This window comes from Trichoderma asperellum, chromosome 7 (assembly GCF_020647865.1).
Source record: "Trichoderma asperellum chromosome 7, complete sequence".
In the NCBI taxonomy this organism is placed as follows: domain Eukaryota; kingdom Fungi; phylum Ascomycota; class Sordariomycetes; order Hypocreales; family Hypocreaceae; genus Trichoderma; species Trichoderma asperellum.
In genome coordinates this window covers 1,080,691-1,105,485 of record NC_089421.1, presented here as the reverse complement: position 1 = coordinate 1,105,485, position 24,795 = coordinate 1,080,691, and the positions used below count along the sequence as shown (strand labels likewise).

The window sequence follows — 24,795 nt, the reverse complement described above, 5'->3', positions numbered from 1 at the left end:
TACAGAATATGAGGCTGGAATGGAAACATGTTGACAGAAAATGGTCCCGATGCGTCGTGCTAGCAACGATGCAGGTTTGCACCCAAGCCATGATACAAGATATAAGCTGTGGCTGCTGTACAATGACGGCAAGCTTACAACAAGCTGCTACAGTATACAGTATTGCGACTCGATATCCGTTTCCGTTCCTCTTCCATGTTCCTTGCCTCTCCTCTCTAATGCATAAGTAGCCAAGCAGGTACTATAGCCATTATGCTACAAACATGGTGCTTGTAAAACCGGGCGCCTGTAGCCTGACAATGGCCCGTTAGGGGCAAAATACAGCCAGAGCTGGTCTGTATGATATCAATTGCGAGAGGAACAAGGAGCATCGATATTCCGGGCGACCGCACTCACCCCGCCGATATCAGGACCCGGCTGCCAAAACTCACCCGTTAGTGAGGTACCTGGCCGGCCCTAGCACCGCCCGCAGCGCGGCCAAGTCCCTCTGCATCATACCACTATCAACGCTGCTATCACCCCGCCATTCCCAAAAATTCCTGTGACTCAAAGGCAGCGAGAGCGACAAACCACGACTTTGGTCTTTGCCTGGCACATCAACTCAGCATCGAATCTCGTCGCCACCATGCCGACCATTTCCGTCGACAAATACAAGCTCTTCGAGGCCCTTGGCCGAAAGTACGTCGCTCTGCCCATCGCCCTGTCTGCATTTTTTGGCATCCTGCGGGCTTCCCCCCTCCATATTCCGTCTATTATATGTGATATATAATCCACATGTATCATATATTCAACCACCATGGCACATCTCCATACGCTGCCCCAACTAACGGCCTCGCCACCGCTGCAGATTCACCAAGCCAGAGTTCGAGGACCTCTGCTTCGAATTCGGCATCGAGCTTGACGAAGACACCGAAGACGAGGAGCGTCCCATCGTCGACGGCGTCCAGGAGCCTCCCCAGCTCAAGATCGAGATCCCCGCCAACCGATATGACATGCTCTGCTTCGAGGGCATTGCCCTCAACCTCAACATCTTCATGGGCCGCACCGCGCCCCCCAACTTCAGAGTCGTAGAGCCCAAGGACGGCATCCTCCAGACCATTACCGTCTCTCCCGATACCGCAAAGGTCCGGCCCTACGTGTCTGGCGCCATCCTCCGCAACATCAAGTTCACCCAGGATCGATACGAGTCCTTCATTGCGCTGCAGGACAAGCTCCACCAGAACTTGGCTCGCCAGCGAACGCTCGTGTCCATCGGAACCCACGACCTGGACACCATCAAGGGTCCCTTCACATACGAGGCACTGCCTCCCCGGGACTTCAAGTTCGTCCCCCTGAACCAGACCCAGGAGCTCACTGGCGAGACCCTCATGACCTTTTACGAAAACGACCGCCATCTTGGACGCTACCTACACATCATCAAGGATGCCCCCGTATACCCCCTCATTCTCGACTCCAACCGAGTCATCTGCTCGCTGCCCCCCATCATCAACGGTGACCACTCCAAGATCACCGTCAACACCACAAACGTCTTCATCGAGATCACCGCCACCGACATCACCAAGCTGGACATTGTCACCGACATCATGGTCACCATGTTCTCTCAGTACTGCGCTGAGCCCTTCACCGTGGAGCCCGTCAAGATCATCTCGGACCACAACAACCAGACCCGCGTCACTCCCCATCTGCGTCCTCGCGTCACCCACGCCGAGGTCGACTACCTCAACAGCTGCACTGGCCTCAACGAGTCCCGCGAGAACCTCTGCAAGCTCCTCTCCAAGATGGCCTACGTCGCTCGGCCGTCGGACAAGGACTCCAACCTGCTGGAGGTGGCCGTCCCCCCTACCCGTGCCGATGTCCTGCACCAGGCCGATATCATGGAGGACGTCGCCGTCTGCTACGGTTTCAACAGACTGCCTCGCAGCTCCCCCAACCGCGGCGCCACCGTTGCTGCCCCTCTCCCCATCAACAAGCTCAGCGACATTGTGCGCATCGAGGCCGCCATGGCCGGATGGAGCGAGGTCATGCCCCTAACTCTCTGCAGCCACGACGAGAACTTTGCCTGGCTCAACCGCAAGGACGACGGCAACACCGTTGTGAAGCTGGCCAACCCCAAGACGCTGGAGTACCAGGTCGTCCGCACCTCCCTCCTGCCCGGCCTGATCAAGACCATCCGCGAGAACAAGAGCCACAGCTTGCCCATCAAGATCTTCGAGGCCGCCGACGTCGTCTTCAAGGACGAAAAATCCGAACGGAGAGCCCGCAACGAGCGCCACTTCGCCGCCGCCTGGTGCGGAAAGTCCAGCGGCTTCGAGATCGTCCACGGCCTGCTGGACCGCCTGCTGCTGATGCTGCGCACCAACTTCATCGCCGACGGCGGCAAGACCGCTGCCGTCAAGCCCGATGGCTACTGGATCGAGGAGCTCAACGAGGATACCTTCTTCCACGGCCACGCCGCCGCGGTGTATCTCCGACTGGGAGGCAAGGAGCAGCGCATCGGCGAGTTTGGCATTCTGCATCCCTCTGTGCTAGAAAAATTCGATCTAAGGTATGTTGTTTTGCTTTTAATTAAGACATTCAGCTACGTCATAAACCAAGGAATTTAGTAGTGCTAACAATGTATGTTTCTAGATTCCCCGTCAGTACTTTGGAGATTAACCTAGAAGTCTTCTTATAATCTACATAAAAAAAAAGACATGATAGCCCCGGATTTTGATAAAAGATTAAAAAAGAAAAATAAGGGATAAAGTAGATTTTGACAAGTTGAAGAAAAGGAAAAAGCACTAGACATTCAAGCATCGATTTATTAGTTGAGCGTGTATCTCTATAGATCACACTCAAATTAGCTGCCAAAGAGACATGAGAATACAAGTAAAACCAAAAACAGTCCAAACCCATCATTGTTCCAATTTGTATCTACAAAAAAAAAGAAAAGAAAAGAAAAGAAAGAAAAGAAAGAAAGGGAAAAAAGTGAAAAAAGTGAAAACGCCTTCAACCATTAAACATTGGATTTGTCTCATCATTCATTCAAAATCATACACTTTACTACAAGTATAGAGCAATTCATAAAAGAAAAAAGTGCTTCCAATAGAATCGCTGAGACTGCTCTCTACAATCTACTCCAGCCTTTTTGTCCATTGTTTCATACAATATTTTTTGGACTCCTTTACAGGGCAACACAGCTGTTGCATACCGCTCGTAAAGAACTTGTATATCCTGGCCTGACAAAGTCGCTTTTGGTAGTATAAGTCATCCTATAATCCCTCCCTTCATCGACATTGATCGTGCCCCATCATCTGCCCTTTCTCGCTGGATAAAAGTCAACGTTTTCCATAGCCAAAACAAGCCTGGGTTAGAGGGTAAGTCAATAAATGGAGGGAGAATGGACAGGTTGATGCTAATTTTCTATCGCGCATGGAATGCAGAACTTCTGTCAACCTATTGTAGCCACAACAACGCTTATTTAACGCTGCAATCTCCACGACTCCCCCAATTGCAGCCTTGTTCTCTTTATGAAGAAAAGACATATAAAAGAAAGAATGAAAGCAGAGCTAAACTGTTGCTGCTCTTAAAAACAACCTGGAAAACTAACTAACAGGCCATTCGGGCACGGTGACATTTTCATCGAAGCTCGGACGCCCGAGATCCACAATAGTCATTTCAGAGATTGTACGCGGTCGAGTATAGCGGTGATATACGGTATTTGGCGTCTCCATAATCGAGTAAGGCGCCGGGCCTTGGTTCGAAAACACGACCTCCTAAGTCATCTCTCGCATCTCTTGCTCGCGAGAAATGGATGCCGCGGCCGAGCGCTCGGGAACAGGATCGGCGGCCCGTCCAAAATTGGACATGACAGCTTTGCTAATGTTCAGACCCGCGATGCCGTCGCGAAGAGCAGCAAACGCACTCATCCCGTCCGCAGACACGCTGTGTTGCAGAGCGGCTTGCCTATCTTCAGGGGTAAGGATGCCATGCACAGTCTCGGGAGATGAAATGACCGACTGGCTGGCTGAAAGACTGGGCGGCTGTGGGCTCGGAGCCGACGATTCCGGTCGCGATGCCGGCCGCGATACCGGCCGTTCTGGAATTTGTTCGGCTTGGACAACGCTGGGGTAGTTCAAAGTCGAGACGGCAGCCTGTCTGTCGCTTTCAGCAATAGCGGCAGCGTTGAGTGCACCGTTCATCTCGTCCTCTGTCCGGCCGAACAGCTGATGCCACCAGCGAATCTCGTTGAGCCGTGGCAAGATGATGCGCTCCTTGCCCTTAACATGGTCATCGATGGTAGGATCGTAGTCGGGGTTTGTAAATTCGGCCCTTCGGCAGAGGAAGTAGTCCCACACGGATGCGGTCTTCTCAGCTACGCCAGCGTCTTTTCTCTGTTTCTCCGAGTTGTACAAAAACGTTCCATATTGACAAGAGTGCAAATGGTAGAGCAGGCGGCGGAGGAAACGCTCGTTGAACTCGAAGCGCGTCTTGTTCTGCCGCAGCAGCTGGTACATGCAGTCAAGAAACTGATGGAAGACTGGGCTTATCATCTTTTGCACGGTGGCTTCTTCGTCGACTACCTGGCCGCTGGCAGTCTCGCCCATAGTGGCCAAATCAGCGTCATCTTTGTTGGAGCTGAAAAGACGCTTAGCACCGCTGATGACATTTTGAAAGGCATCGCTGCGGCCGTCATTCTCCCCGGGCTGGACCTTTAACCCGGCGAATGCATCTTTCTGGATGGTAAACCAGTCCTCGGAATTGAGGTGGCCAGAGCGTAGCCTAAACATATATCCAAATGACAGCCAGTCTTTCTCGACGAGGACAATGAAGCCATCAATGGTGCGGTAGTAGGGATCCAGCATAATTTGGGACAGGGCGCTGAGTTGACTGGTGCGATCCCAGCCATCCGAGCAGTGGATCAGGACGTGCGAATGCTTGATGCCTACTTGACGGGTGATGATGGCGGACCCATCGAGGATGTCGTGAATGTGTTTTAGCCAGTTGCTCTGCTGCAGAAGATCGCGGTTGGGGGGTAGGGGAGATATGTCGGCATCCTTGAGCGCATCGACCACCTTGAGCAACGAGCTCCGCATGATGTGAATGTTGTCAATGTTGAGGAAGATCTTTTCTGCGAATTTGTACTTGTCCATGGGTTCCGAGCCCATGCCCTGGGCCTGGTTCACCATGGCGTTGATTGTGGGGCGAGCATCGACAATCAGATTGTTCTGCTGAGCGCCATAGATCAGCCGCTTGCCCGTCTTGTCGTCGTAAATGGCCATGGACCTAGAAATGAGCTCGTCTTCATATCGCTCCTTGTCCGACAACTGGGTCTCCAGCATAACACTGCTGTTGAACATGTCGGTCTGGCTCGACATGGGAGAAGGGTCCTCGGAGCTTCCACTCCCGTTATTAGTAAGAGCCGAGAAGGACGCGGCAACAAGCTTTTCATCTTGGACATTGGTCCTCCGGGTGATGCCCGCCAGCGGTTGAGAGCTCCTGGTAATGGTACAGTTATTTACCGGGTGGATATATGTGAGGGCAGGGATTCGATTTCTGGAGCGGTATTCCTTGGCATATTTGAGGACATTATCGGAAATCTTGGATGGCACAACGAGAACCGCCGGATAGGTATCGCAAAAGCTATAGTCTTGGTTAATGTTTGTAATCCTCCAGCCCTTGTCTGGCAGCTTTTCGCTGATGCCTTGTCGGCGAAACTCTGCCTTGGGATCGTAGATGTTCCAGCCATCGACCTCTCTCTCCATCTTGGGCGGTTTGTGGCTAAAAGCAAAAAGGTTCTGAACCGTCCCAAGTTTACAAGTGCGACACTTGATGTGGTCATAGGCTTCTCTCGCGATCTCGGTGGTGTCGAAGTTGAAGGTGATGTAGGTGAAGTCTCGGCATTGGATGCGTATAGACGGGGCCTGCCGGGACGACGGAGGCGTCGGCCGAAACGTGCAGTGCGAGAGCATGGGATACGTTATCCATCGTTCACGCTTCCTCTGCGACTGTGCGGGCTCTTGGCCATCATGCGTTGGCGACGGGATGACTGCGCTGAAGATCATGTGGAAGTCGGTCAGCGTCAGCGTGCCAGTGGCTGTCTGGCCGCCGTTGATGCCCTGGACATGTTCGATAACCTGGGAGGACGGCCATTATGTCAGGACCTGTGATTCGCGTCTCGCCTGAGGAGGGCATCGAGCAGCAGAGCTGTGCCACGAGAAGCACATACCTTCTTTGCCTCCATCGTGGCTGATCCAGCCGCCTTTGGCGTTGTGAGAGCTGCGATGGATGTTGACGCGGAGGTTGCTAGGCTCGTCACGAAAGCGTCATATAACAGTTTGTATAATTATAAATCATATAAGAAAGAAAGCGTATAGCGTCGTGGGAAAAAAAAAAGCTGCGTGGCACAGTGACTCAACAGAAACATCGAACGGCAGTGCAGGAGCTCAGCTTTGTTGGGAGCCAGCAGTGACTTCGTGACTAGGCGAAAAGAAGATCGATCGAAGGACGGAGAGACAGCGAGTAAAGCAGCTTGTGATGCTTTGGCTGGAGCGGATCGAACATCTAGTTTCTTACCGCCAGAACGCAGAGAGTCACCAACAAGCCGAGCCTGCGCAGAGCATTGCTGCCGCCGAAGCAATTGCCAGTAAATCGTCGACGGTGGCCCGGCAAAGAGATGCAAGGCAAAGAGACTGGCGATGCGATGGAGATAAGCAGAGGAGCGTCGTCAGAAGGTCTCGAAACGGCATCACAAGTCCAGGCTCAGCAGGGCCAATGCTGGCGGGGCAGCTGTTGGGGGCGGGGCCCAGGCTTGGGGGACGCCCAAAAGAGCGTCAGGCGCGGCCATGGCGCTGAAGCAGGGCAGCTGGAGGGGTGGAGGAGGCCGTTTAGCGGTGCTGCTGCTACAAAGTACAGGGCGCGCCGCACTACGAAGATGCTAGCAAGGCAGTGGAGAGTGCTCCATGGCATGTGCTGAGTCGGCAGTGCTGGAGAGAGAGCCAGGAGGGGAAAAGAAGCAGAAGCGGAACAACGTCGGCAAGTCGCCAAAACTGATTTTCCGGGCGACTTGCTACCGCGGAAATGACCTCGCTTGTTTGCGCTAACGTTCCGCTACGCTTAGGACTAGCGCCAGGTACGTACCTCGCTCAAAAATCAGCGAAAAATACCTGAATTGGAAAAAAAAAAGTCCCGGCTTAGGGCTCAACCCACACAAAGGGAAAATTGGTGGAAGCGCCAAACCGCTCGAGGCCACTCCAACAGCTCTCCTCGCCCGCAGCCCTCCAAGTGCCCGTCTTTGGAAACCCGCGAACTTTCTCCCTCAACAAGACAGAATTTCCAGTCAACAACAGACTCGAAAAGAATTCAAAATGTCCCACCCTGGTGCTCAGATGTGAGTGCAAAACCCGTTTGATTAACCACAGCCCCTCGTCATATCGATACACACAACTACGGCCCTGGCTCTTTTTTTTTCTTGTCGTTGGTGGTTGGTGATGATGGCGTCAATTTGCTTCGTGGAGGGGGAAATTAAGAAGATGAGAGAAGGATGAAGGAAGAGGAGGGAAGCATACAGAGCATTGGCTACAAAAAAAAAGAGACCAAAGAAGGACAATGTGAAGGAAGAGCCAGGGTCGAATTACTGTCTAGTCGATAACGACTGTCACCACCACCACCACCACCACCACCATCACCATGACCACCACTATCATCGCCAGTTTTACTGACTTTTTTTCTCTCTTGCAGCTCCAAGCGGAGAAAGTTCGTCGCTGACGGTGTCTTCTACGCCGAGCTCAACGAGTTCTTCCAGCGTGAGCTCGCCGAGGAGGGCTACTCCGGCGTCGAGGTCCGCGTCACTCCCACCGTCACCGACATCATCGTCCGCGCCACCCACACCCAGGAGGTCCTCGGCGAGCAGGGCCGCCGCATCCGCGAGCTCACCTCCCTGATCCAGAAGCGCTTCAAGTTCCCCGAGAACTCTGTCTCCCTCTACGCCGCAAAGGTCCAGAACCGCGGTCTGTCCGCCGTCGCCCAGTGCGAGTCCCTGCGCTACAAGCTGCTCAACGGCCTGGCCGTCCGCCGTGCCTGCTATGGTGTCCTGCGCTTCATCATGGAGTCCGGCGCCAAGGGTTGCGAGGTTGTCGTCTCCGGCAAGCTCCGTGCCGCCCGTGCCAAGTCCATGAAGTTCACCGACGGCTTCATGATCCACTCTGGCCAGCCCGCCAAGGACTTCATCGACAGCGCCACCCGCCACGTCCTGCTCCGCCAGGGTGTCCTGGGTATCAAGGTCAAGATCATGCGCGGCTCCGACCCCGAGGGCAAGGCCGGCCCCCAGAAGTCTCTCCCCGACGCCGTCACCATCATCGAGCCCAAGGACGAGCCTGCCGTTCTCCAGCCCGTCAGCCAGGACTACGGTGCCAAGGCCGCCCAGGCCCAGGCCAGCCAGGATGCGCGAGTTGCTGAGCAGGAGGGTGCCGCTGAGGAGGAGGCCCAGCCCGCCGCTGAGGAGCAGTAGGAAGCTGGCTCAGGAGCTGGTTGGTAAAAAACGGGTTGGAGGAGGAGTCTTTTCTTTTTTTGTATGTGCATGATGAGGGAAATCCAGAGAGAAGAAGAAACCAACAAAGAAAGGAAGACGTTGTTGTGTATGTCGTGGATGATATCAAGCCACAAGGCAAAGGGATGGCGGTCAAACTTTAGGCGTCAATGAACATTTGCATCTGCTTAAGGGCATGGAAAGGTTTCGTCTTGTTTTTTTAAAAACATGGTAGACAACATTAAGCCATACACTAAAAAAGTGAGACTTGAAAATCTTAAGATTTAAAAAAAAAACGAAACATGGCCAAACCAAGTCATTCGCCTCGTACTGTAAACCAATACCTAGTATATACGTAGCACCTATGTCCGTATATTTGTATATATAGGTAGCCAAAAAAAAACAAGGGGGTTTGAAAGAAAAAAACGAAAGGGTATTGCAGGCATCCGTCAGACGGCCCCTAGTATAAGGTAAAATAATAATAGTAATACACTCGCCTCAACCTCACCAACACAAGACACACACTTAAAACTCTGTATCTCTCTGTGCCTCACTCTCCTTTTGCTTTGTCCCAAGGCCACAACGGCTCACGTTCTTCATTTCTTTCTTTTCTACCTCGGCATCAAAAATGCTAACCAAAAAAAACCCAAGATATCGTACAACAGGAGCATGCTTTCAAATCCAGTTTCCTTTCCGATCAGTCATGTTTACCGTAAAATAAAAAAAGCAAGTAAGTTATCCCACACCCGCACAACACAAGAAACAAACGCCGCTCCTCCTAAAGAAATAGAATAGCAAAAGGGAAAAAAAAAAAGTTGTAACCGGAAAACCCCCTCCTCCTTTCACTTTATAGCCGTAGCCGCAGCTGCTGCAGCTTTGCTCCCGATGTAAACGATAAAAAGGAAACTTGACAACCAAGGGGGGTTGAGAATCAGAAGAAGAAAACAAGGAACAAATATTTCTAAGCCGCCTGGGCTGGATCCTCCATCTCTCCCTCTATGGGATTTCAAAAGCGGCCGCAGTAACTGAAACCTGCAGGTGCAGCTGGAATCCCTCTCCCTGCTCAATAAACACGCAAGTTCTCCCCCCCTTTTTTCCCCTTGAGAAATGGCGTTGAATGGCAAATATACAGATTTGGTTGGCCACTCTGGGCTGACTATTTTGATTTATCTCACAAGAGATGCGTGACAATGGTTTCGGGTATATCCATCATACTTTGACCTCTCTCATGTCTTCCATAGTTGTGATAGAAAAGAAAAGAAGAATAGAAAAGAAATTGTTGAGTGGCAGAGTTCCCTACTACCTGTCGGCATCCTTTCGTGACTGGAGCTCAATGTCACTGCTAGTGTACTGCTTCTTGCCGTTTGCTGACCCGTTTGCCATGCCATTGGAGCCATTCGCACCGTTGAGATGGCGGTCCTCGTCTTCGCTGTCGGCGAGGTCGGTGAGGCCGAAACCCGCGGCCTCCTCCTCATCATAGGCCCGGATCAGACCTTGTCTATCGCCGTGGAAGCTGCTCAGGCTGTGCCTTGAGGTGTTTTCGCTTCTGCGGGATTGCATACTGCGGCGAGTTTGAAAGCCAGAGATCATATCTGTGCCGGCAGCATCAAAGTCGCCTCGTCCGGCAACCAGTCTCTGTCCGTGAGGATCTCCTCGAGACAGATTGAGCAAGTAGACTCCAGTGAATGTAACGAGGAAACCGCAGAGCAGTGAGAGCGTATTGACAGGGTCGGTCGTGTTGAAGCCGCTGAAGAGGATGAAGGAGGCGCAGAGCGTCGCGGTGGTGAATGTGACGTAGTAGAGCGGGTTCACACTGGAAAACACCATGGTTAGTATGGATGATTTACGTTTAGGTCGCGATCACACAGGCACAGAAACAGCCAGCAGGTTTCAACTTACATGTTGGTCGGGAACGAGGCGAGGGCCTTGTTAAAGTAGTTCATCTGCGTCAGAATGCAGACTGTCGTGAGAATCATAAAGACGTAAGTCGAAGGGTGCGAGAACTGGTTGTGGCCAGCAAATGTGAGCTTCAGAGCAATGCCAAAGGCCTTGACGGACATGACAGAGATGGAGCCGACAGTAGAGCAGATGGAGAGGTAGATCAGGGCGTTTCGCTTGCCATAGACGGGGGCAATTCGGTATATCATGAAGACGGCAAAAGCCACGACGGCAAAGGCATACAAAAGAAAACCTGGTCATGATCGTCATTAGTCTTCCGAGCCACACTCAAAATCAAATAACCGAAGACGCGAGGGGGAGATTGGTAATATCAAAAGACAAGAAAGGAAGCCGGGTTCCGGATCATGGCTCGTCGTCATTCGTACCTGGTTGGATGGCATAGTGAAGAATCTCATCGACCGTCTCGATTTCCTCGTCGGGAGGGGCGTGCAAAACGATAATGACGGCACCGATGAGGCAAATGGCACTGCCCAGCTTCCCCAGCGTACCAAGCTCTTCATCTAGGAAATATGATCCCAGCACGGCACCGATCAGGACACTGAGAGCTCCCAGAGGAGTAACCAGGATAGCCGGGGCAAAAGCATAGGCGGCGAAGTTGCATATTTCTCCGATACCAACTGTAGCGGGGGAAAGGAAGGGTTAGAAGGTGACTATCGAATTTGATATCGGCGTCAGTTGCTCACGAGTTGCAATTCCCGCCCACCACATGGGGCTCTTCATATATACAAATCCATCGCCTTCGAAGCCGTGTCGCTCTTCGGCTTGTAACAATCCCTGTGCACATTGTCAGTCAAGATGTCCTCGTCTTCGGTTAGGCCGGCGGAAGATTGTGTGTTGTGTGCAGCCGAGAGCCATGACGGGTCGCCGCAGAAGAATCTGACCTTTTTGGTGATGACGAAACTGGTGCCTGAAGGAATGGAAGCGTAAGCAAGAACACGCTGCAAGAATCAATCACAGAGAGGACGAGAACATACCAATGGCCAGCGCCGATGACATGGCCAGCGCCAGGCCGATGTATCTAGACGCGATGGAGTCAGCGAACGGCGTTCCACGAGGGGCACCTCTCTTGTCCCCAAAGAGGCCTCTTCCAAGCAGAAACGTACTTGTCCTCAATCATGCTGAGCGAGCGTTCTCTGGGACGATGAAGCGCGCGAGAGGGCCACGGAGTGTGTCGTATCGACGGAGTACGTCTTCAGCGGCTCCCTGGACAAGGGAAGAGTCGCGAACGAGACAAAATGAGCGTGCGCAAGGACCAAATGGTAGCGAATGGACGTTGTCGACGAAGCAAGAAGGAGCGTAACAGAGAAAGTCTGTGGTCGGCCGGCTAGGCTTTGTGGCGACTCCAAGGCGGGGGAAGGCTTGCGAGTAGCTTCGTTAGATCAGATCAGGCCTATCAAAAGCGCGAGGCTCGTCTTCGAGGCCGTCGTCGCTGGTTTTTTTTTTCTTTCTTCGTTGCAAGGGAGGGCAAAGGAGCAGCGCCGGATCGTGGTTCGTGTCTGCTGGCTGGCCTCTTGATGTCGTACCAGAATGCCTGTTGTTGTGTCGTAATCCGCCGTCCAATTCCGTCTCTAGAAGGTAGCTTCGAACTCGAGCAAAAAATCAAGATGCAAATGCACCGCAGACGCAACGCCGACGTGGTGCCAAAGGAGAGGGAGGGGGAGAAGGAACAAGCAGGGCGATGATTGGCGCACAAAGGAGAGCGAGAAAAAGAAGGCAAGGGAAGAAAAAAAGGAACGATCGCGGATGTATTTTCTGGTGGCTTGTGGGTTTATTGGAGTTCTGGCATCGACGGGTTGATTGGACTCTGGTCTTGGGCCGCGTGTGGCGCTTTATTGGGGGTGTGGGCGAGCTTTGGGGAATGGGATGCGTGTCTCACCAGCGTCTTTCTGGGCTGTTAGCGGTTGCTGCTGCGTGGCTACAGGGCACGGCATCGGTATCAGCGGGCCTGGACAGAGGCGCAATGCCTGGAGCGCTAACTGCAGTAAGCTGGGGGTCTGGATGGGTACCTGAGGGGCTGGCGGGCCAATTGCTGCTTTCTTACTGCGCAGTACAGTACAGGGCGGGGGGGTAGAGACCTAAAAAAAGACGGAGGGACTGAGGTCGAGGATACATGGGTGAAGCATGTCGCGCTGCGAGCTTCGGCAAGTAGAGTTTACGTGCATGGATGGCGAGGGTACATGCAGCAAGGTCTCGCGCTCATCGCTTTATTGCCGCCCAAGTACCTACCCAACCTTGAGAGGGAGTCTACTACCTAGTAGTACTAGGTAGGTACTACTACTGTAATCCAGTGCAAGGCAAGCGCCTCAGCGTGCTGTGTAGCATGGAGTACATACTACCTACTAATGTATAATCTCGTTCATCGCTATCAAGCATTCATTGGAGGCATGCCGTGGAGCGTGGAGGGGCGCCTTTTAGAGCCAAGCAATTTCATCGCCTGCTGCCGGTAGATGCGCTGCTGGTGGATCGAGGCGTCCTAAAACAATCGAGCCCCTGTCGTGTCTGGCTTGTTTCACATCATCAGGCAATCTGCTGCGGTCCCCATTCCCATGAGATTTCCCAGCAGATGGACGGCGATCTGCCCACTACGGCCACGACATGGGCTGCTGTTGATTCGTTACGGCAAGGCTGGAGATGCTGGATTCCTCTTGGCCTGGTTGGCTGCCTCAGTCAGAGAATGGCGCTTCGTATTCGGCAGCCTTGCAACAGCACTTTTTTGCTCCGGAATATGGGGATACGAACTTTGGTGCTGTAGGTACTGGGTCCATTTTATGATGGAATGATGGAATTACTGCTACCTACCTTCCATAACAAACACCACATTGCTTCTCTCGTGGATTATTGTAGAGCTCGAGGTGGAAAGGCAACGTCGCCAACTTCGGGTAGAGATGGAGTCGCACAGGGAGGTGTGTATCCTATCAACGCGGCAAAAAGACACGAAAAAACACGGTTGTCAAATCTCGTAAATTCCGATGCCGCTTATCAACCGGAACGCATGGGAAGACGTTTTTTATCCAAAACCCGCCGACGTCATTGGCCACCTCTGGTTCACAGGGCAGCTGTAGAGCATTAGCCTCTGAATGAACCCCAAGTCAATATAGAGAGAGCTGCCTGTTTATCTTACTAGGCACTTACCAACGACTCCTATATTAGCAGGTAGTATTAGGTACTGTAGTATTAACAGCACTAGCAACTCTGTAGTCATCTTCGATTTCATGTCACAGAGCTAGTCAAATACTTCAGCATCACGAGACTCGGACAGATGCATCGTCTTAGACACTGAAAACATGCTGCGCCTCATTGGCCCCCCAACAACTTCTCACGCCCGCTAAATTATACGCAGGTCATGCAGACACGGGGCATTGTCCCCATCAGTCTACCTATATTAGTAAGTATATACATATGGATATATGTATGTAGTCAGCCTTCAAGGCAGGTCATCCATCAGTTTGCATTTTCTCATCGTGTACCCGGGCATTCATTACTCGCAGGTAGTGACAGCGATAGTGCCCTCTAGTAGTGTCCTTTGCCCTGAATCGCTCGCTGTGGAGCCTCTCTGGCAGCCACTTCCAGGTTTCACACAGTGCCAAGAAAGTGATCGACCCGCGCACTGCTTCGTAACTAGGGGCCCTTCCTCCTGATCGATTGGGGATAAGATGTGCAGCGAGAAAAACCAGAAAAATATCCAGCCCCTGGATAAGTGGAGTAGACGACGCGCAAACACACACACGCCCCTTGTACAGTATGTATTACCTGCGCTGTGTCTGCTTGTAATTCGCAGCGCTCTCAAGACAGCAGAATACCGATAGTCACATGTAAGCCGTCAAGGCCGCGGGCACCAGCAATATGTGCGTCAGCAGCAGACACGTGACGCGGACCCAAGTAGGTATTACGTTGCTGCTGATACCGTATTCCGAAGCAAGCCCCAATCTCCTGTCAAAATAGCACACTAGTATGTATAATTAGACAAAGAGATAGATATACCTCCATATTCTCTAGGGCGCTTTCTCCCGACCTAAAGAGAAAGGACGCAAGGAGCAAGGAATCGCGTGGCTTTACTACAGAGTATTTCGTATTGGCTGTAAAAAGGGGAGGGAGAACTAATACTACAAGAAATTTTCTCAACAACAGTCAAAAAGGTCAAAAAGTCAAAAAGTAAATCTTCCGGCGCCGGGAGTCGAACCCGGATCGCCGCGGTCCTTTCTATTGAAAGCGCGGTATGCTAGCCACTACACCACGTCGGATGTTGCGTTGGACTCGGAATCCCGTGACCAACTGAGTTGGAAACAGGCGGCATAATTGGTAGTAATAAACCTATGGCTTTGAGCGGGCACCAACAACAACAAATCGTCGTTGGCTTGAACGTTCAGTGAGAGAGGTGCTTACCACCCACAGATCATATCGTATTCATCAAACCCCAGCTGGCCCATAGGATACGGTTACTGGCACTGTTTAAATTCAATGTGTGCATTAAAGACATGTGCAACAGACCTCTCCGTCCGTAGAGCTAAGTCATAATCTATATGCAGACATACCTGACCTTCTACTATTACCGGAGCCGTAATTCCAAAACGCCAAAATATCCCTCGCGTGGCTACCTTTTTTTTTCTCTCCAATATCACGCCGTAAAATCCCTCCAAATGTCTATCCTTTCTCCAGTGATTCAAGTGGAAAGCATACAGCCTATGCCAAATACTAGTCTGGCTCTTAAATCGAGAGAATGCGGTATCAAAGCCCTCAACCTTCATATGAAAGAGAGGGGCAAAGTAAGATAATTAAAGGGAAGGGGAAAAGGGATAAATAAATAATGAAAAGCTGCAAAAAGGAAAGGAGGCTGGTAAACAGGCTGATCGCTCAGCGCCAACCCAAAAGCAAAGTCGCCTGCGGCTACATGGTCGTACGGTTTCGCACTGTTAGTATAGCCATTTAGGCCCCTACCTGGAATCGTATCTTGTCTTCAGTCAGAAGCGTAAAATGTGTAGTGGCGTGTCCTAGGGTGCGTATAGAGAGTCATCAGAGATTTCGATATTCGTAAGAAAATCACGCTACTGACTGTGGTTAGTACTCCGTTATAGGGAATGGGCCATCTCGCCCTATCAGGTTGATCCAGATGTGGCTGCAACAATATGCATTTGGGGGAAAGTTGGCTTCGTCCTCGTTGTTAGTCTTGGCAGGGCAAGGATTAAAATCATGGTCGACGGCGCTTGGCATCTGTAAAGTAATCAGCTTTTGTTTACCGCATAACAAGTTTCGCTTTGGCTTACCTTGTTCATCTTCCACGCCTTGCTCGTCCTCGGTACGACGCCGTTTTGGTAGGCCAGAAGGTGTACCGGGCATTTCGTTTTTGGCATCGTCGGGGGCGTCTAGGTCATCTCTCCAGTCGATCTCAGGCATCTCATCCTCAAAGGCTAGATCTTCATTGGTAATCTCTTCTAGCCCTTGGTCAGCGCCCATGTCCAATAGGGTAGACATGCCTTCTCCGTTGTCGGCTAGTGTGTTGGTCGTGCCAGTGTCCGCCTCATTGGTGTCTATATATTCGTCTACAGGATGCATAGCAAGCTGCTGTGAGTCTTCGTTGCCCACCTCCGCGTGTGCCATGGCTTCATATTGAATTTCAGCTCCATCATCTACCATAGTCTCCTGCATCTCAAGGTGGATAAACGGATTGGCATCAGCGTCTTCATCTTCGTCATCTAAGTATCGTTGGTTAGAATGTAGCGAGACAAAAGCTGTGGGGGTATTGGTGACTATACCGTATGAATATGTTGCATCTGGAGCGTTATCTGCCTCTGCAGTTGCATCCGCGTGGCCGGAATGATTTACGGGCTCTACAACCACAGCTTGAAGCTGCTCATAGCTCTCCTCTGCGTCATCGCTATACTCTCCTTCTTGATTCGCGTTCTCTTCAGCATCTCTAATGAAATCTTCGGTCTCTGCCATGAAGTCTTCGCCGTCATCTTCATCTTCTTCATCCTCTTCTTCTTCTTCTTCATCCTCATATTGGTCTGCAGATTCGATTGGTTGCTCTTCAGCGGCTGAAGTCTCCTCCTCGTCCTCGTCTTCTTCTTCCTCGTCTTCTTCTGAACCCTCAGACTCTTCAGTGTCAGCATCCGCTTCTTCATTTTCTTCATTTTCGTCGTCGTCGTCGTCTTCAGCGCTCTCATGAGTCTCCGCAGCCTCATTGGCGTCGCTGTCCTCGCCATGATAATGACCATGTTCATTCTCAGCTTCAGCAAGGACATGGTGATGCCCAACAGGATTCTCAAAAAGATGAATCACTTCATCAAGCCCTCTGCCAGCAGCTGCACTTTCTGCCAGAAACTCAAATCGTTTACTAGCGCTCGATCTCGTGAAGAGATACGTGTACAGAGTTCGCGAGCTATCAGGATCTTGATTCTTCACCAGCAAGTCAAAGACCTCTAACACTTGTCGTAGCGTAATAGTGGTGAGTGTGTTGTGCGCTGTGGCCTGTGGAGCAGTTAGTTCAACTCGTCCTTCATCTACGCGGCCGGATACTTTACACACCTCTGCAAATTCAAGCCCGAGTTCGTCGACTTGGAAGACAAGTTCATCTTGTGCAGCAATCTCATTCTCCAGCTCTGAGCGTAATCCAACAAGCACTGATTCCATCGAGTGATCCAAGACTGATGGATCAGAAAAGAAACCCTCGGTTTTATCTTGTGAAAAGAATGGAAATTCGTCTCCTTTATATTGCACAGTGATTGCTGGAAAATCCGGCGCTTCTGAATCCTGCTCTTCTGCTTGCGATAATGAATGATCTTGATGATATGCCGGAGACGTCTTTTCTTCCGAGACTTCTACCACAGCGTCTGCATCATAATCGGAGTCTGTGGCGTGAGCATGCTGCTCGTACACTTGATCATGCAAGTCACTATTCTGGGTTGGCTCAGTCTCGGTGTGGTCGAATTTAGCGACAGTCTCTCCAGCGTCGGCTGCAGATTCCTGCTCGTCATGCTTTTCTGCGTCGTCTTCTTCGTCATGCTCCCAGGTTATCTCATCTTCGTCATCTTTGGGCGCTAGCTCTGGCACCTCGGAGCTACCAACGGGTGCATCTGCTAAGGGTAGGCTAGCAAGCTCTGCTGTGGTGGTACTGGCGACATTTGCCGCAGCAGCCATGTCGTCATTTGAGTTACCCTCGTGCACACCACTGCCTGTATCGTCCGGCTTCTTCGGAGAAACTTGTGTAACTGTAGCATCTTCGTCCTCATAATCAATCTCATCTACGGCTTGCTCTGCCTCGGTAGCAGGAATATCACCAATATTTTCGTTTCCACCGGCCTCATTGAAGTCTTTTGATTGCTCTGCTTCCAAAACAGTATTGTTATCTTGATGCGTCGCAGCGTACATTTCTGACTGTTGGTGCGTTTCTTCAACAGCATCATCAGTGTGTTCATAGTCCATGTCACCCTGTGGGTGGCTCGCTTCCGGACCCTGTTCAGCTTCGGTGTATCTCGAATCGGCGCCTTCTATGTCTTCGACTGGATGCACCTGTTCTGGCGCACCTGAGGCGTGCTCATCTTGGTGAGATGACCATTGCTCGTGGCTATGGTTTTCCGTCGTGTCGATGTCGTAGTCAATAAGATCTTCATCCACATGCTCGTCAAATTTCATTGGCGCTGCCAAGTCGACATCCATATCGAGTTCTGCCATGGTTTGCCACGGCCTCGAAAGTATATCAACGTTCGGCTAGATAGTGTCAAGGCTCCGCCAAAAGTGCTTCCGTCGATGGTTGGTCTGCAAGCCGATATATGCTTCTTTGTGGTGCAATAATACGAAATAGGGATCGCAGTAGCTTTGGAATAGAAACAAAAGGTGTTGCGCAGGGCCGAGAAGTGGGTGGGCAGTGTTACGCCACTCGCGATATAGCGTTTGCAGGCTGTTGATTGCGAGCGGGAGAGCAACACATTGATGGCCAAGGGGAAAAGTATATGAAGAATAGAAACAGGCGACACGAGAAACGCGTCGTACGGAACCAGAATAGCAGAGGTTGGCCCGTATTCGCGGTGGCGTGGAGAGATGGAATTGGCGAAGCTTCACGGCTGAGGCTAAATGAATGCGACGACATTCTTTCAGAGAACAGCGAGCTTGAGACCAGCTGGCCCACACGTGAGAAAGAGCTGACTAAAATAGGTTAGCGCGCTGTGATTAGTCCCAAGAGCAGAAACGGGGCATGCGAAGCGCCTAGTATGGGGTACATGCTGTTTGCTGGTATATATACTGTAAGAGTGGGTGCTGGGTACTTGACAAGCAACCGTTAGGTACTGAGTACTCTTCGCTCCATCGCTTTCTATGGCTATCATAGGGAAATACATGCGGTGCCCATGTACTGCATACTTCAACCCCTCGGCCAGCTTTCAGCAGCAGAGCCCCGCCACTGTAACTGCTAGAACACGTGACGCCGCTGCTCTAGACCAGAGCGGTAGCCTTGTCACTGAACCGCCAGCTCCTGAGTTAGACGTGGCTCAATTGAACCATCTGGCTGACGCTGCCCATCCCACCAAAGCCTCATTTCCACGGCATTTCAGCCCTTTCTACTGCCAAAATGGTGCGCACCCGGCTCCAGAATGCTGCGTGCAGTTTCATTGACCGCTAACTGTACCCCAGGTTGTCCTTGCGGCCTCAGTGTGCACCCGGGGCGGGAAAGCTGTCCTCTCCAGACAGTTTCGAGAGATGCCCAGATCCCGCATCGAGGCTCTCCTTGCATCGTTCCCCAAGCTCGCAGACAGCGGCACTCAGCACACCATCGTCGAGCAGGATAATGTGCGATTCGTTTACCAGCCTCTCGACGAGCTCTACATGGTGCTCATCACCAACCGCCAGTCCAACATCCTCCAAGACATCGATTCGCTACACCTGTTCGCTCAGGTGGTGACGAGCACCTGCCGGACTTTGGACGAGAGAGAAATTCTTCGAAATGCATACGAGCTTCTCAGCGCATTTGATGAGCTGGTCACGCTTGGCTACCGAGAGAACTTGACCATCAGCCAGATCAGGACCTTCCTGGAGATGGAGAGTCATGAAGAGCGCATCCAAGAGATTATTGCACGGGTACGGACCCTGCCCTACTCTTTATCCATCATAGCGGGCCAAAATACTTACATGAATCGATATAGAATAAAGAGCTCGAGGCTACGGAAGAGCGGAAACGCAAAGCGAAGCAATTGGAGATGCAGCGCAAGGAGTCGGCGAGAAGTGGTCGCCCCGCCGCGCCACGAACACCCGTTTATCCCACATATACTCCTCCCTCTCAGCCAAGTGCCAGCGCCTTTGACTCATACGAAGCCGAGAAGAACAAGACATTCAACAAGTACGCACTATTGAGCTCCGCGCTCCGTTTGCTCTGAGAGAATGCTAATTGCTTTGATAGGCCTTCCACGCTCAAGGCGAAGGGTATGCAGCTCGGCAAGAAATCAAAGAATACCGACATTTTCGAAAAGGTCCGAGGAGATCTTGGCGCCGGAGCTGATGATGCTCCTCTTATAACCCCTACACCTGCAGCGGCTGCCGAGCCGGAGCCACGGATGTCATCCACCCTGGACCGAGATGCTATCCACGTCACAATTGCCGAGACGATAAGTGCCAAGCTCTCAAGAGAGGGCGCAGTCAACTCGATTTCAGTCAACGGCGACCTTACGCTGCGAGTTTCGGACCCAAGCCTGGCTAAACTCAAGCTCGGCCTACATGCCATCCCATCGCATGGTGCCCAGTTCCGTCCTCATCCGAACGTGGACCGCAACCTCTTCAACAACTCCAAGGTTCTGCAAATGAGCAACACCGCTCGAGGATTCCCAATTAACCAAGGAGTTGGCCTTTTGCGATGGAGAGCTTCGCCAAAGGCGGACGACGCAAGTGCATGCCCTATTACATTCACCGTCTGGATCAACAAGGATTCCGACAAGTACAACATCACAGTCGAGTACGAGCTCACGGGCGGCGATGCCCTCCGTGACGTCAGCGTAATCATTCCTTACCAGGGAAGCGAACCTATCGTCTCCAGCTTCGATGCTGCCTACGAAGTATCTGGAGACACTCTGGAGTGGAACATTGGCTCGGTCGATGACGAAAACCCTAATGGATCATTTGAGTTTGAAGCCGAAAGCAATGATGAAAACGACTTCTTCCCCATGACTGTTCGCTTCAACAAGACCACACCCTTTGTGGACGTCGACGTAAGTTGCATATCATACCCAGCACCATGCCATGCCAAACAAATCTTTGTCGCTAACAACTGCCTCAGGTCACATCCGTTTCTTTGCTTGACGAAAACGAGGAGGTAACATTCTCCAAAGATATCAGGTCTGCGGCAGACAACTATTTGATTGAGTAGATGACTAGAGAGACTTAATACTAGAAGCGTGGATTTCTTTTTCTTTTCCAATTATTTATGGGGATTTACAAAATGGGAGGCCCTGGCGCCTGGTGGCTCTGCTCCGGGATTGTGTAGAAGAGATAATGCTTCAAATGATGATGTGATGCGAAAAAAAAAAAAAATCTATGCCAAGGAGTCTATGTGCCATTGAAGCTAAAAGCCACGCCGTTTACCGAGGTGAAACTGCAATAGAGTCCCTTGGCTACGCCGACCGCGACAATGCAAAGGGTATTGCTTGGTTTATCTTCAATATTTCCTAACATGACAGGAATTCCAGTATAGGTTCTCTTACCAACGTTATGATATTGATACCGGAGATGATAGGTGGGATCACACCATCCACTGAAAATAGGCCAGGCAGAAGCACTTCACGGAGCAAGACTTGGAACTTAAACATTAAAGGTGAATTAATAGAGCTAAAGACGGACTAAAAGACATAGTATCTCTCTCGCTTGGAATACGCACAGAAACAATTAAGCCGCCCACTCAGCAATCATCTTGTCGAAATCCACATCATATAGCCAATCCAAGTCAAACGGTTCAAAGACGCCGGCTTTGACTGCATCTGGCAGTCGTCTCTTGTTCACCTTGTCATTTAGGTCCAATACCCTGTCCACACGCGCCTGTCTACCTTGCTGCCAGTTCTTCAACGCTTTACCGATCCGCGCAGCATCTTCCTTTTCGTCGTCTGACGGCTTCTGCTGCTGTACCTTTGCGACTATGCCGGCAAACGTATACACGTCTTCGAAGGCCTGGTTCACGCCTTGGCCGGCAGTTGGGGGGATCGCATGAGCCGCATCGCCGAGGATAACGACACGGCCTTGGGCCCAGGTATCCAGCTTGGGCACAAGGTAGAAGGGCCACAAGTTGATGCCCTTGAGCGGAATGTTGGACACGGCATTGGCCACGATGGGGGGAAGTCGGCGCTGCCTTCGCGCAGAAAATCGATGCACCAGGCCTTGTTGTTCAGCAGCTCGTCCCATCCAGCGCGGTCGTGCTCGTGCTGAAGGAGCTTTGGCTTTCCAATGAAAACCTCGGAGCCGTCAGCGCGCTGCGGCGCAATGACAAAGGCACCATGCTTGGGGCTCATGATGGTCACGGGCAGCGGGTAATTGGGATCTGCTTGGAGCTGCGCACGAGGCACGGCGGCGGTAACACCAATCATGTTTGTGAATTTGGGAGTGAGATCCGGGTACAGGTGCTTGCGGACGCGGGAGTGAATGCCATCGGCTCCGACGAGAAGCTTTGCGCTGGCGGTGGATCCGTCGGCAAAGGCCCAAGTGACGGAGGTGGACGATTCAGAGACGATGTGGTCAAATTTCTTCTGGTACTCGACGGGAATGCCGGCCTCACGGACCATGGACACGAGGACGTTGATGAGCTCGAAGCGGTAGATGCGGAGGGCTTTGTAGCCGTGTTTTTCCTGGGAGCCGAAGACGAAGTCGTCAACGGGTTTGTCGTCATCGGAATGGAAGTAGAGCTTCTCAAAGTTGTGGCCAAGGGGGGAGATGTTCTTGTATACGCCTAGGGCGTCGAGAATCTTGAGGGCGTTGGGGGAGAGCATGATGGCGCCTCCGATGTCGAGAGATGCCTCGCGAGATTCGTAGAGGACGCAAGGGATGTTCTGACGGTGGAGAGCGAGAGCGAGTGTGAGACCGGAGAGGCCTGCGCCGATGATGGCGACGCCAGTTGCTGGGGAGGACATGTTTTGGGGTTTTGGTGATAAGAGGTATAGAGGAGCAAGTATGTTTGCTACGAGTATCTGTTACTTTGAGTATATGAAGAAAGGAATCAGAAAGCTTGATGACTGTTGCTGGTGCTGTTGTTGCAGTTGCTGTTATTGTTGTAGTTGTTATTAGAATTGAATGTCCAAGATGAATTGAGAGATTGTTCGAAGACCTAGCTGCTATATATACATATCCAGTACAGTTCCCATTCGACATCATCCCTCAAAGGATCATGGCCTCGCTAGAGTTAACAATCCTTCGTATCTCCGACGTCCAATCCAAAACGTCCAGACAAGAAATCAGCCTTACGGCGAGTCAACCGCCCCTGCAAGTCAGCTACCCAAATCCAACGTCGAACCGAAGGTTAGCCCGGTTGAGAGTCAGCCACCCATGCGCCACCCAATTGAATAGAAAGCTAAATTGACCTTGATATGTCAATATCGTAATGTTAGGTAGCTAGTCGAATAGATTGATAAGCGATTTTTCTAATGTGTTCTTTTGCATAATGTACCTACCTATGGAATAAGACAATGCCACTTAGGCGCTTGCGCTAACTATCGCTTAGCCCGCTTAGGGTCAATCCTTTACAAGTGAACAGATCCATTTCAAAAGGCTATAGGTTTGGGCTCGGTTGGAGGCACGGCTTAGGCTTACAGGGATGATCCTCTCGCTTATGGCAAGGTTGGGCAGAGGAGCCTGAAAAGGAATTTAAGTTTTGCTTGATTATAGGGCTTGTATAAGTAGCTGGTTGAATATTTCGATAAGTAGTTTATTCATATTGTGTTTATTTGCTAAGTGACCTGTTTATTATTTTTATAATACCATGTAAAAAAAACCTCAATATTCGATAGCCTTTTATTGTAAGCAGTTATTTTATATATAGCTATCTCGCCACTGGGCTAACTTGCACTACAGACAAGTCGGATCCGGGGCAACATTGGCAAATGCGTTAGCCGAAAGCCTCAACTCTATATCTGTCTCGGCCGGGACATCTACCCCACTCGGCCGAGTGGGACGGATCGGAGCTGAATTTTGGCCGCCTCGAACCGAGGAAACCAGTGAGGTTGAAGTGGCTGAGGCAACGGGTTGATGCAAGAAGAAAAAAAATGATGGAATGAGTCTTTCTGGTTCAGGGGGGATATTATTCGTATTCCGACGGCCTTTGGGAGGAATGGGCGCCAATAAAGCGATTGGAAAATAACGCCGAATGCTGCCTTTTACTGCGCACTCAAGTAGCATTCTCTGATGGCGTAGCCAGTGTAAGTACGAGATTCTTCCACTAAGCTGTTAGGTTCTATTTCCACGTTTTCCAATAGTTTCTGAGAGTTAGCTTTGTTTATTTTAAATCGCTACTAGGTAATTATACACGCTTATCAAGCTCCAGGCAAGGGCGCTACAAGCTGCTTGTAGAAGAATGCCCCATCTTTTAGTGAGCCATCGGTCGGTGAGATGCCATAGTTGGGAACTATTCCCACCTGAAAGATTGCAGGACTTGTTAATAAGAAAGACGACTTAAAATTTAAGGGCGTTGAGAAGTCTCACCAAAACGTAGCCTCGGCGAGGATACAAGTGTTTTTCGGCTGTTGAGCCAATGTCTGTAGATAGTAGCTGCGCAGGCAGATGTAAGATTCCATAGCCGATAATCAAGATGGATGCGCTCCATAACGTACTAGTAATGTCCTTTTCTCTTCTATTGCAATCTCTTCCAGCGCATCAATCAGTTTGCTTGCCAGCCCCCTACGGCGATACTTTGGCGACACCATCAACATCTCCAAATCGCCTCGGAATGGCCCCGTATCTGCTTCCGTCATGCCCAGCTCCACAATGCCAGCAATATCAGAGTCTTGCTTGCCATCCGAAGATACCAAGGCAATCAAGGTGATCCGATGGCCGGTGGAAATTTGAGAAATGCGAGCTTTCCAGAAGGATTCCATTTTCTGGCGCTTTTCGAGAGTGAATGGCGGGTGGAAGCGCAGCAGGGCGCCATCAGATTCGATGCAGTCAATGTGCATTTGGATAATGGCAGAGACATATTTGCCATGTTCAGAGGGGGAGAATCGGGTGATGGTGATTTGTTCCATTATGCAAGTGTTAATTTGCTATTATTATATAAAGAGAGAAAATAACTACAAGTGGCATAAAGAGAAAAGGAATTGGGCAGATGTGATGTTAAAAGGATGTAGAGTTGTCAACTAGGTAATGAGTCTATCCATAAA

General features: G+C 51.1%; 8 protein-coding genes and 1 non-coding gene across 10 annotated transcripts; 3 read left to right on the top strand and 6 right to left on the bottom strand.

The window, feature by feature from the left end:
- The first annotated feature begins 319 nt into the window (after positions 1-319).
- Positions 320-3,056, top strand: TrAFT101_011140 (uncharacterized protein). Of its 2 annotated transcripts, XM_024908787.2 has the most exons (3): positions 320-678; positions 848-2,545; positions 2,629-3,056. In XM_024908787.2, exons 1-3 carry the CDS (start codon positions 626-628, stop codon positions 2,672-2,674), a joined length of 1,797 nt encoding a protein of 598 aa, XP_024757094.2. In that variant the 5' UTR covers positions 320-625; the 3' UTR covers positions 2,675-3,056. The 2 variants fall into 2 exon arrangements, with proteins under 2 accessions (XP_024757094.2, XP_065985289.1); XM_066129159.1 differs by lacking the exon at positions 320-678 and having other exon boundaries at positions 712-2,545; positions 2,629-2,917.
- Positions 2,984-6,932, bottom strand: TrAFT101_011139 (uncharacterized protein). The gene is made up of 2 exons (XM_024903826.2): positions 6,209-6,932; positions 2,984-6,116 (listed from the first exon to the last, which is right to left on the bottom strand). The coding sequence occupies exons 1-2, from the start codon at positions 6,221-6,223 to the stop codon at positions 3,756-3,758; spliced, it is 2,376 nt and encodes a 791-aa protein (XP_024757093.1). The 5' UTR covers positions 6,224-6,932; the 3' UTR covers positions 2,984-3,755.
- RPS3 (40S ribosomal protein uS3) lies at positions 6,906-8,792 on the top strand. The gene is made up of 2 exons (XM_024908786.2): positions 6,906-7,369; positions 7,720-8,792. The coding sequence occupies exons 1-2, from the start codon at positions 7,347-7,349 to the stop codon at positions 8,486-8,488; spliced, it is 792 nt and encodes a 263-aa protein (XP_024757092.1). The 5' UTR covers positions 6,906-7,346; the 3' UTR covers positions 8,489-8,792.
- On the bottom strand, positions 8,747-12,295 carry TrAFT101_011138 (uncharacterized protein). Its single transcript, XM_024910203.2, has 7 exons — positions 11,569-12,295; positions 11,440-11,483; positions 11,347-11,372; positions 11,149-11,239; positions 10,831-11,082; positions 10,406-10,697; positions 8,747-10,319 (listed from the first exon to the last, which is right to left on the bottom strand). Exons 1-7 carry the CDS (start codon positions 11,580-11,582, stop codon positions 9,806-9,808), a joined length of 1,233 nt encoding a protein of 410 aa, XP_024757091.1. The 5' UTR covers positions 11,583-12,295; the 3' UTR covers positions 8,747-9,805.
- A 2,329-nt stretch (positions 12,296-14,624) lies between these two features.
- TrAFT101_011137 lies at positions 14,625-14,706 on the bottom strand. Its single transcript has one exon. It is a non-coding gene; the product is annotated as a tRNA-Glu (tRNA).
- Positions 14,707-14,847: 141 nt separating this feature from the next.
- TrAFT101_011136 (uncharacterized protein) lies at positions 14,848-18,514 on the bottom strand. Its single transcript, XM_024903825.2, has 4 exons — positions 16,988-18,514; positions 16,216-16,930; positions 15,727-16,155; positions 14,848-15,673 (listed from the first exon to the last, which is right to left on the bottom strand). Exons 1-4 carry the CDS (start codon positions 18,131-18,133, stop codon positions 15,651-15,653), a joined length of 2,313 nt encoding a protein of 770 aa, XP_024757090.2. The 5' UTR covers positions 18,134-18,514; the 3' UTR covers positions 14,848-15,650.
- A 441-nt stretch (positions 18,515-18,955) lies between these two features.
- Positions 18,956-22,736, top strand: TrAFT101_011135 (uncharacterized protein). The gene is made up of 5 exons (XM_024907009.2): positions 18,956-19,028; positions 19,088-19,531; positions 19,597-19,790; positions 19,851-20,652; positions 20,721-22,736. Exons 1-5 carry the CDS (start codon positions 19,026-19,028, stop codon positions 20,808-20,810), a joined length of 1,533 nt encoding a protein of 510 aa, XP_024757089.1. The 5' UTR covers positions 18,956-19,025; the 3' UTR covers positions 20,811-22,736.
- Positions 21,326-22,609, bottom strand: TrAFT101_011134 (uncharacterized protein; the record flags this gene model as incomplete). The annotated part of the gene is made up of 2 exons (XM_066129158.1): positions 21,927-22,609; positions 21,326-21,870 (listed from the first exon to the last, which is right to left on the bottom strand). Exons 1-2 carry the CDS (start codon positions 22,555-22,557, stop codon positions 21,326-21,328), a joined length of 1,176 nt encoding a protein of 391 aa, XP_065985288.1. The 5' UTR covers positions 22,558-22,609.
- A 1,143-nt stretch (positions 22,737-23,879) lies between the features above and the next one.
- On the bottom strand, positions 23,880-24,745 carry TrAFT101_011133 (uncharacterized protein). Its single transcript, XM_024911069.2, has 3 exons — positions 24,250-24,745; positions 24,122-24,187; positions 23,880-24,054 (listed from the first exon to the last, which is right to left on the bottom strand). The coding sequence occupies exons 1-3, from the start codon at positions 24,658-24,660 to the stop codon at positions 23,953-23,955; spliced, it is 579 nt and encodes a 192-aa protein (XP_024757087.2). The 5' UTR covers positions 24,661-24,745; the 3' UTR covers positions 23,880-23,952.
- Between the last annotated feature and the right edge of the window lie 50 nt (positions 24,746-24,795).

Bases quoted from the DNA above. Each gene is read 5' to 3' on its own strand.
- TrAFT101_011140 (XM_024908787.2), top strand. From the start codon at position 626: ATGCCGACCATTTCCGTCGACAAATACAAGCTCTTCGAGGCCCTTGGC. The intron at 679-847 runs GTACGTCGCTCT...CCACCGCTGCAG, and splicing joins TTCGAGGCCCTTGGCCGAAA to ATTCACCAAGCCAGAGTTCG. The intron at 2,546-2,628 runs GTATGTTGTTTT...GTATGTTTCTAG, and splicing joins CTAGAAAAATTCGATCTAAG to ATTCCCCGTCAGTACTTTGG.
- RPS3 (XM_024908786.2), top strand. From the start codon at position 7,347: ATGTCCCACCCTGGTGCTCAGAT. The intron at 7,370-7,719 runs GTGAGTGCAAAA...TCTCTCTTGCAG, and splicing joins TCCCACCCTGGTGCTCAGAT to CTCCAAGCGGAGAAAGTTCG.
- TrAFT101_011138 (XM_024910203.2), bottom strand. The intron at 11,083-11,148 runs GTGAGCAACTGA...CCCCCGCTACAG, and splicing joins GTGGGCGGGAATTGCAACTC to TTGGTATCGGAGAAATATGC. The intron at 10,320-10,405 runs GTAAGTTGAAAC...GGTGTTTTCCAG, and splicing joins GCCTCGTTCCCGACCAACAT to TGTGAACCCGCTCTACTACG.
- TrAFT101_011136 (XM_024903825.2), bottom strand. From the start codon at position 18,133: ATGGCAGAACTCGATATGGATGTCGACTTGGCAGCGCCAATGAAATTT. The intron at 16,931-16,987 runs GTGTGTAAAGTA...ACTGCTCCACAG, and splicing joins TCGGGCTTGAATTTGCAGAG to GCCACAGCGCACAACACACT. The intron at 16,156-16,215 runs GTATAGTCACCA...AACGATACTTAG, and splicing joins AGATGCAACATATTCATACG to ATGACGAAGATGAAGACGCT.
- TrAFT101_011135 (XM_024907009.2), top strand. The intron at 19,532-19,596 runs GTACGGACCCTG...GAATCGATATAG, and splicing joins TCCAAGAGATTATTGCACGG to AATAAAGAGCTCGAGGCTAC. The intron at 19,791-19,850 runs GTACGCACTATT...TTGCTTTGATAG, and splicing joins AAGAACAAGACATTCAACAA to GCCTTCCACGCTCAAGGCGA.
- TrAFT101_011133 (XM_024911069.2), bottom strand. From the start codon at position 24,660: ATGGAACAAATCACCATCACCCGATTCTCCCCCTCTGAACATGGCAAA. The intron at 24,188-24,249 runs GTACGTTATGGA...CTGCCTGCGCAG, and splicing joins AAGAGAAAAGGACATTACTA to CTACTATCTACAGACATTGG. The intron at 24,055-24,121 runs GTGAGACTTCTC...GCAATCTTTCAG, and splicing joins CTCGCCGAGGCTACGTTTTG to GTGGGAATAGTTCCCAACTA.